Raw genomic sequence first — 9,883 nt, forward strand, 5'->3', positions numbered from 1 at the left:
TCAGAGACGGATTGATAGATTACGCGACTCATGCAAAAGATTTGCCCCCCGCCAACATTCAGCATGTCTGAACAATGCACGCGCTCTGGCACCGACGCTAAGTATTATGATAATGTAGTGCTCGCCGAAATGATGGATGTTAAACAGCACGACCTGGCTGCAGCACACAACGAGGAGCGTCGTGCCCGCCAGTAGTGTCAAGTCATCCCACGCATAGTCGAAGGCTCCCTGACGACCCACAACCTATCAAAGCCACATTAAAGGCAACAGTGTTGAACAACTCGGAGGTGGGATGTAATCATTGGTTTAAGGGAAACAAATAAAAGGATTTTCTCTCTGAAACGATTCAGGGTTTGACGCGTACAGGAAGAATATAACATGGAAAATTCCCCAGATATTCAGACAAGTCCCTGGAGGCAGCTCAAATGCCCAAAGTAAGAATTCACCAAAAAAACGTGTGTTCAATCTGATGCGGCACGGTGCACGGGAATTAGGCGTGAGCAAACATGACATATTTTGATCTGCTCTTAATTGTGGTGCGGTTCTATGTCACGGGTCTGTGGAAAAGAAGATGCTACAAATCATCCATTACATATGTTTTACTAACTGATACCTACAGCCATATACATCATCTGTGTGGAACAAATCAAACCGTTCTCAGCCACAAACCCAGTTTAAAGAGGCATGTGAAAGTGGTAGTCGGACTAAATTTACAGCACCGCACTAAATCTTTATGAACTTTCTTTTTTCCTTTCTTAAGGGATAGTCGATCCAAGCTATATCATCCCCCCATGCGTCTGTTGTCCTGCTGTGAAAAATGTCTGTGTTGCTGTTTGTCATAAAAAAGTGAATTGAATGTGTGATAATGCTGCAACATTAGATGCCTCCCAGGCCTTTGACATAATAGCCGACCGCTATCCGATGGCACATTACACATTTTTTGTGAAGCGAACAGAAATGAAACTACTTTTTAATACGATGTAATACATAATCTATGGACAAAATATTATTACCAAACTTTATTTTGTGTAGAGGCGCAGGAAATGGCTAAACATTGTTGATGATGGTTCCACAGCTACAGCCCTGTGCAGATTAATACCATTCATCCAGGCAGTGCAGCATCGGGTTATAATGAAACCTCCCACAGGCCTGTAGCTGCAGATAAAGAAGCATCATCACTGATACGAAGGATTTCTACGGTGAGTCTTCCACATGTGACCCCGACATGTGACCAACCCAGAGGAATTCAAACGTCCACGCTTCACCACCAATCATCCACATTTGATTTGACACATGGTTGTTCATTTAAATATCTAGCAGACACATAACAATTAGCATACATTATAATAGGAGTCATGCTTTTGACCACCTGTTGAATTTTCACTCTCTCTGCAGCAGCTCTGTTGTTCTGCTCTGATGAAGACGTGTGAATCTCTAGCTGCTAAATGCTCCAGTATATTTATCGGCCGGTCCCTAACGCTCCACTGTCGCTCGGCACTACATGGCTTTCTGTCATCAGTGAAAACTATCAAACTGAAAACCAACACAATGAGCTGGAAGATGCTTCAAAGCTCATACGGCCGATTCTCAGTGGTTCCATCACATTTATCAATTATATAAAATTATTATTTTCCATAAACCTGTGTATTAAATGGTCATCCCTTAAAGCTGAAGCAGAGGAGAGTCTTTGATGTCCGAGGTATCGACATGCTGAGCACACTCTGTGATATAGAACCTTTAACCCGAGGGAGCCTGATCATGTTCTGCATTCAGCCACAAGTCAAATGGGAATTGTCAGATATTCCCTTCGTCCACAACACAACCGTGTCACAGCGCTGCAGCTACAACAGTCACACGTCCTGAAGCATCAGTCCAAATTCAACAAACAGATACATACTGAGGAAATTAAACTAGGTTTTTACATCACAAAAGAGGGCGATAATATTCACCAGCATCATGGGACCCAATGTAATTGTTCATGATTTACAGTTTGTTCCTTTAATTACTATCATTGTAAATATTATATTTCTGTTTAGTTAAGTGGACTTGTGTAAGACTTAATATAAAACATAAATTACAATTTAATTTAAAAGTTGTAGACTAAATCTAATTATATGGGAGACTCACTGAGTTGTTTACAACAGAATTCACTTTGAATAAACGTGCAGCCTTTAGAAGTCAAAGTTAAGTAAGTGATTCATTTTACCTTCACTTCCCCTACAGAAGCTTTTCTCTGTTTCAGGCTGGCCCCTCAGTCCGTGTTTTAAACTGCTCTCCTTGACTGACATAGCTAATGATTGCACTCTACCTACTTATGTTTTGTTAACGACACTAATCCCATTTCCTTACTCTTGTCCCTTCTTGCTTCGGTCTACAGGTATCATGCATGGACGCGGCAGGAGGCATGAACATGGTTTAGGTGAGTGGCCAATAAGAAAAACTCATCCATATAATGCATTTGTGAAATCTTATTAAAAGTGCATGCCTGTGCTCCCAAAGTGACTTTGAATGTCATGCGGGATGAAGTGGGCATACTGCATACATCAGAGTGGCCTTGGTGGAGGATGATTTGAGCGGGCACACTGTCTAGCTTTGGAACAGGATTATCCTTCCCGAGGCAACCATCCTCCAGAGTGTTGACATTCAGGGATGGTTGAGGACAGGCGTAAACAACATGAACATCAGAAATATTGTTTTAATCGATCACAGAGCGCCAAGGAGGAACGCTGGGATGACGAGGAGCGTGTTGAGCACCAGCAACTGATGGCTGGAGGAACAGGTGGTGCACGGAGACCTGCAGGGCTGCGTGCACGCACAGGAAAGTAATGCTGAGCCCAACACTCCTTTCCCCCCCGCAAGAGAGCTTTACTCGTGCTGATCGATGAGATCATGAACTGTAGCCACCGACTTACATATCATACATAATCTGCCTGCCCTGTGAATACATCATTTTTTTACTGAGGGCGAGCTGATTGTGAATTCAACGCCGCTTTATGCTTGTGTGCAAATGTGAACTTGTGTTTTGTGTGAGTGTCGAAATTAATAAAAGGATAAAAACTAAAATAAAGATGAACTATCTGCAAAAAAGTCACAAGCAGCAGTAGCAGATATTATATAAATATATAGATGGGTTTTTTTTAATAAAGCACAGCATTTTAACTGATAATAAAATAAAATAAAAACCTGCAGCTCAAGACAGCTTGCTTATATTGACACGGATAATACAGGAAATGTGACCTTATTTGGGATTTTGTGCTGAATTATTATCGTTAATTCAATAATGATATTAAAAAATAATAGCTTGCAATTACATTTTGATAATACTACACCCATAATAGAATAAGATAAAACACTAATAGAAAATGAATAATAGATAAACATCTTAATTCAATCGTGTATTAACTGTAGAAATAAATCGGTTCTAGCAGTTTCTGTTGTGGAAACGAAAATCAAATAAATGTAAAAGTGCATAAAGTAGCAGAGCTGGAATTCTAGACCTGGTCTTTTATTTTGTAGCTAAAACATCCTCCAGCCCTATAACCACACTCTGACATCCATTATTACAACTATCATTTATAATGATAGCTATAGAAGTGATCGATCCCTGATTATCAGTGGCCTGTCTGACTAATTACTAAGTGAACACAGCTCCCCGGACGTTTCAGACAATGGGTGTGTGTGTGTGTGTGTGTGTGTGAAGTGAGGGGTGGCATGGGGGGGGGGGGGGGGGCGATGCATGCTGGATCTCAGCCTCCTCTACTATCCTGCTTTGTACTTCCTGACTGCAACCCGCCCACGGAGCAGCAGCATTACAATACAGCTGCCATGCACATAGTATTTTCCAGCGCTAATGACGTCTGAGAGCGTGCACGCTGCATATTAGCCCGCTGAAAAGGTCAAAGCAGCACTACAGCCCCACGTTAATCACCGCTGCTGATTGCCCTGATAATGGTTTTGCATTTTCCGCTCCCCTGAAAGCATTTGATTTCCCTGCGACTGTATGTACAGCTTCAAATGGACTGGAAGGAGAGCAGGAAGGGGCTGTTTCTTTTTCTTCTAAGTTGTGATGAAATGTGTGCAGCTGCAGAAATAACACAGCAGCCCACCGTGCCTGTCCCGCCCCCCTTTACACCGGGATGCTCGGCAGCCACATGATCGTCAATGTAAACACACAAAGGCGTTTTCAGCTGTAGTATTCACGTGGACGGGATGGACCATCACGCCTGCAGCTCGGGAGGCAGTGCCCCTCCACGTGTGCTCCCTCCCACGCTTCATGTATATGTCTGTGCATGTGTGTGTGTCTGTCCCACACATCTGCAAATTAACACACTTTTCCTGCGCCCTCCCCCTGAACTGGGACGTCCATGCCCCTCTTGCTTCTAAAGGATCATAAAAGTGACATATCCCAAATCAAAAGAACCAACCTTTATGCATTCCCGTGAACCTGTCTTTCAGTACAGTGAGTTCGTATATCTTTCCGAATTCCTCAAACAGCGGTTTCAGGTCTTTTTCCTCCAGGTTTCGGGGGATCTGGCCGATGAAAAGCTTGATGGCGTCGTGGTCCTTCATTGGAATAGTGTTCTGTCCGATGCTGAGCCCGTTCATCCTGCCAGCGCTGTTCGTGGTGCTGAATCCATTCTCCTGCTGCACTCCGTTTGCAGTGACTGTAGCCATCTTTCCTCAATGGGCCGGCGGGCTGCTCTCTCTCTCTCTCTCTTTCTCTCGCTCTCTCACTCTCTATCTCTCTCTCTCTCACTCTCACTCTCCCTCTCTCTCTGTACTTATAACTGCACAGCGCACACTGCACCCCCTCCCTTATATGTCCCCTCTTCTCTTCTCCACTCCTCCTCCGCCTCTCCCTCCCTACTACTCCTCTTTCCTCTCTTGTTTTTGGAGATCAACCTTATTTATTTATTTTCTCGTATCCTTTGTGTTTTCATTTCTTTATTTTTTTCAAAAGTGCCCCCCCACCCTCCACTCTCCACTCAGCCTGCCACTTCACACCGTGACGTCAGGCCCCGCCCACCTATCCCATATTTGCATAATGAGCGCGTGAGAGTAGGATGGCTGAGGGCCCCACAGGGTAGAGTAAGAAAGCAAACATTTGTGTAGAGCGGAGAGAGCTCGGGACGTTTAAATGGTGCGAAGGCTGCATCTGCTCCGACTGTTGTGTGAGGTCATTTAGGTTTGTTATAGCAACGAGGCAAAATGTGGATGGAATAGCAGCTTTAATACTAAACGATCTGTATTCATAAAGCGCTTTTCTAGTCATGATGGCCACTCAGAGTGCTTTAGAGTTCAGTTTTACATTCACCCATTCACACGGTACAGCTTCCTATATGAGAAGATTCAGTATGTTGCCCAAGGACAGAAATGCAAAGACTGGGATCGAACCAAAGATCATCTGGTTCGTGGACGACCGCTCTAACCTTCAGAGCCACAGCCATTCAGCTCATTTAATCCTAAACCCTATATTTTTATGGTTATTGCAAATTTGCTTGTAAAAATTGTGGTTCCAGAGAATTTATATGCTTCTATTCTGATTAATAATTTCATTTCAATTCATACATACTGTACAATGATGTACAGTTTGTAGTCCATGTTACAATGAAGCCCTGTCATTATAACACAGGGGCGGCTGTAGCTCAGAAGGTAGAGCGGTTCGTCCACTAACCATGGGTCTGTGGTTTCATCCCAGTGTCCTCCATGCTGCGTGTTGAAATGTCTTTGGGCAAGATATTACACCCTGGCAGTGTGTGTGATGTGGTAAAGAAAGTGCTGCACATAGATGCACTGAATGTGTGAATGTGCTTTATAAATAAATATCAGTTAGCATTCTGGTCCGTAGTTTTTCTTCTAAAGGCTGTCAGGTACAAAAATGCAAACATGTGGCACAGTGGGCATAAAAACATCCCTGTCAGATGTTTAGAAATGAAACCGGTGTACGTCCTGTAGACCTGAGTTATGAAAGCCACTTCTATGAAGTCTTGTAGAAATGTTCTCTGTAGCACTGGATCTCAATCCTGGTCCCCAGAGTCCTGCTGGTCTTTCGCTCTAACCATGTAACAGGAACTACTTAACACCTGGGACAGAAAAGGTGAATGCTATGAACTACCTGAGAAGATAGAAAGTCCATCCACACTGCTCTGTTTTCAGATGGACTGATGTAGGTCACACAGAAATATGACACACTTTTGAATGAAAACAGTTGTAACAATAAGTTGTAACAATATCGTTATCATTCAAATGTTAGAGAATTGGTTGTAATAAAAAACATTCAAAATATATATATCGATATACATGCTATAATCAAATACTGAAGGATGACTAAGGAAAACCAATCCAGTGTCTCAGAAAGGGGTTGGGCTCCTGTATCCCCCCATTCTATGTATGATGATGATGGTGATGAGAGAGATGCCAACAACTTCAAATTTGCCATCAGTGTTCAAAAAAGGCTTTGTTTAAAAGGCTGACACACCTGATGACGCTAAAGTACATAAATTAAGACGTGTCCCTAACATCCGCTGTTGGTTGCTAACATCTGCTAATATCAACTGGTGGCATTTTAAATAGGGCAGTATGCTTACAAGGGATATTCTGCATCTTGTCCTTGCCTTGTGTCACTGTCCATGGTGCTGAATCGAAGCTGCCATTTAGAGAGCTGAAATAGATTGTTGAAGCTGTATATATTTTTCTTTCCTAAAAAAAATATTTGTATTACAAATTCTCCACACTCTAACATTTGCTAATATCAACTGGTGGCATTTTAAATAGGGCAGTATACTTACAAGGGATATTCTCCATCTAGTCCTAAGTTCACTGGGACAGCTTTTGACTCTGTTGCCTGTGACAGTAGATGTTCAGCCACATGGCTTTCATAGTATTGCCATACAATCCAGTAGCCATTTTTCTAAATCAGGGGCCATTAAGGGGCCCCAATCTATACAGAGGGGGCCAATTATATGTCCAGCATCCATTCCTGATTCAGTAAGGTGCACATTAAATCATTCCCTGTTTACTGTTAGCTCTGTAGCTTTAAGCAAAGCCACATCATTGAATATACTGGATACTGGAAATTGTCGTTGTTCAAGGACATTGTGTTCAAATCAAAGATGAAACCTTCCCCCCCCAACACAATATCATATTTATTGTTTGTATTGTTGGTAAATTTGTTTACCAAAAAAAACGACTACCGACCGGACACGCCCACTTCGGGGGCCAATCAGATTTTAGCTGGGGGCCAGTGCCTCCTTGGCCCTTTCCCTGGATCCACCCCTTTCAGCATTAGCAATGATCATTCACTCATTATTTCTATCACAGACAGAGACAACAAAAAGTTAAAGAAAACATGTAACAGAAGTGTGCAACAGTTCTTTCAAAGGGTTACCTTTCTGTCATCAAGCACTAGGATGCTTTTAATACATGTGACACACTCTCTTCACGTCTGATGTTTTTCTCCAACATAGTTCACTATGCTACAGAGCTTATTCATGTATTTATATGTTCTATAGTCGTAGGCCTTAGCCGCTTTCCTTTAAATGATTGACTTAAAAAGAAAATGAAAGCTTGGTCAGTTGCTCGGATCAAAGACATAATTACAAAGATTGCAGCGTGCTGAAATGTGACTCACTATCAGCATTTGGAGCGTTGCACTATTTAAACAAGCTCTTCTCTTTTTGCAACAGAGAACAAGGTGAATAGATAAAGAAAAAAAAAGGAAAGAATAAAGACGCGGTAGTTTGAAAACATGTCAGCTCCAAACCTCCACAGTTGGAACAGCCTTGTGTCACTGTCCATGGTGCTGAATCGAAGCTGCCATTCAGAGAGCGTGAAATAGATTGTTGAAGTTGTATATATTTTTCTTTCCTAAAAAAAATATTTGTATAACAAATTCTCCACACTCTGTGTTTGTCTACTGTGTACCATTACTGGCCTTTACTTCAGAAAGGGAACGTTGTGTTTGCAAAGTTTATTCTGTACACAGAAATGTCTGATTAGTGCAGATGGGAATATAACATCAATACAGGGGCTGTTCAGCTCAAACTGATATATGGTGATGCTTTGATTATATTATGTAACAATTATTGATTGCATGTGGCACGTTTAAAATGAATAAGAGCTACGTGTTACCATACAGCAGACTATGATCTACCTTGTTTGAAGTGTCAAAGACACAGATTCTGTGACACCTCAGGAGGAGATGTTCTGTAAGTGAGCCTGACCGTTTGATTTTGGAAGAGAAAACACGTCTTCTGGGATAAGTAGACAATCACAGAAAAAACTACATGTCTGCTACTGAACAGCATTAAACCGACATGCTTAACCTCTGTTAGGTCAGAATTAATTGGCGAGTGTCATACTTTTATCTACCTCTCTATCTATCTATCTATCTATCTATCTATCTATCTATCTATCTATCTATCTATCTATCTATCTATCTATCTATCTATCTATCTATCTATCTATCTATCTATCTATCTATCTATCTATCTATCTATCTATCTATCTATCTATCTATCTATCTATCTATCTATCTATCTATCTATCTCTCTATCTCTCTATCTATCCATCTTTCCATCTATCCATCTATCCATCTAACAATCTATCTATTTCCTACCTTATGTTATTTTATTCACACTTAAAATCATTGTTTCATTATTTCCCACGAGTCAGTGACTGAGTTCACCATCTTACTTTGACTCTGGTGCAGATGCAAATTTGACATTTGAGCGACTTTCACAGTGTTATTGACTGTTATCAGAGGGGCTGTCTTATCTGTCACAAATAGACAACAGGGGGGAACCTTTTAAAAAATATCTAACAGTGTGATAAGCACATACATTGCAGGGAGTCGCCCCAGTGGGAAGTGTCACAATGTACCTCTTGAACTTGTTTGGTCACCAGGTAGTCGAGAAGTCAGCTTTGATGGATTATGTGCTGTTTTCTGTGCATGCTGTTCCCTCCCTTTCTCTTTCCTTCTCGCAGTGTGTGTGTGTGTGTGTGTGTGTGTGTGTGTGTGTGTGTGTGTGTGTGTGTGTGTGTGTGTGTGTGTGTGTGTGTGTGTGTGTGTGTGTGTGTGTGTGTGTGTGTGTGTGTGTGTGTGTGTGTGTGTGTGTGTGTGTGTGTGTGTATGTGTATTCACCCCTGATGTCTGTCAGAGTGAACGGTCTTTGGGGATACTGGTATTCTGAGAGTAACTAACAGAAACATCTGGCGCTGCATTGGCTTTGTTATTAATATTTATTTATTTCCAATTTAATCATGTCTTTGTAGACCATCTACAAAAAATTCCTGCATATTTTTTTGGCTCTGAATGGAGATCAAAAACACAACGGGTCTCCCTTGTCAATAACATCGGGGCCATTCTTTCCCGCAAAGACAGAGCTAATTTAGCTTCAGTGCTGCTTATTGGCTTTGTGATTTTTTTTTCCTTGTTTTTTTGTCCTTTCTCTGCGGGATAGTTTTCCCGCACAGCTGCGAGGACTCGGAAACCGCCCGGCAGGAGGAAATGCAGGTACTGCATGATCTCTTCAATAATGCCTGTGTGTAAGCATCCTCTTTGTTTGAACACAGACAAGCGTATCAGAAAGGTTGACAGGGTTCTTCTTCTTGTCTGCGCCACGCTCAGCACCTGGATGGTTGCACAGGGCACCTCTGCCGACTGCTCTCCTCTCTGACAAAAGAGAAGTCAGAACAGTTCCAGCTGCGTCTGTGAAGTGGGACAGCACGGAAGAAAAGACGTCCTTCTCGGATCTCTGCACACTCCAGAGACACATTTCACTCAAATTATTTCTTGTTATTTCTGGATGGAAGCTTTATTTACCCATTAGTGATGAGCAAGGATTCTCACTCCCTGGACTATCTAGAATTGGAATCAGGAAGG

The 9,883-nt window shown here is 42.0% G+C and overlaps 1 protein-coding gene across 8 annotated transcripts in view; it reads right to left on the minus strand.

Annotated features, from left to right (window-relative positions):
* The window catches only part of celf6 (CUGBP Elav-like family member 6), a 125,198-nt gene extending 120,569 nt beyond the window's left edge, over positions 1 to 4,629 (minus strand). For 4 of the 8 annotated variants that reach the window (XM_061067960.1, XM_061067957.1, XM_061067958.1 and 1 more), the window contains exon 1: positions 4,425 to 4,575. In XM_061067960.1, coding sequence (XP_060923943.1) covers positions 4,425 to 4,569 — 145 coding nt within the window. In that variant the 5' untranslated portion in view covers positions 4,570 to 4,575. Of the gene's footprint in view, positions 1 to 4,424 lie in introns of all 8 variants that reach the window. The other 4 variants (XM_061067955.1, XM_061067954.1, XM_061067961.1 and 1 more) reach the window with 3 other exon arrangements.
* Between the last annotated feature and the right edge of the window lie 5,254 nt (positions 4,630 to 9,883).

Source organism: Limanda limanda, chromosome 3 (genome assembly GCF_963576545.1).
Source record: "Limanda limanda chromosome 3, fLimLim1.1, whole genome shotgun sequence".
Taxonomy (NCBI): domain Eukaryota; kingdom Metazoa; phylum Chordata; class Actinopteri; order Pleuronectiformes; family Pleuronectidae; genus Limanda; species Limanda limanda.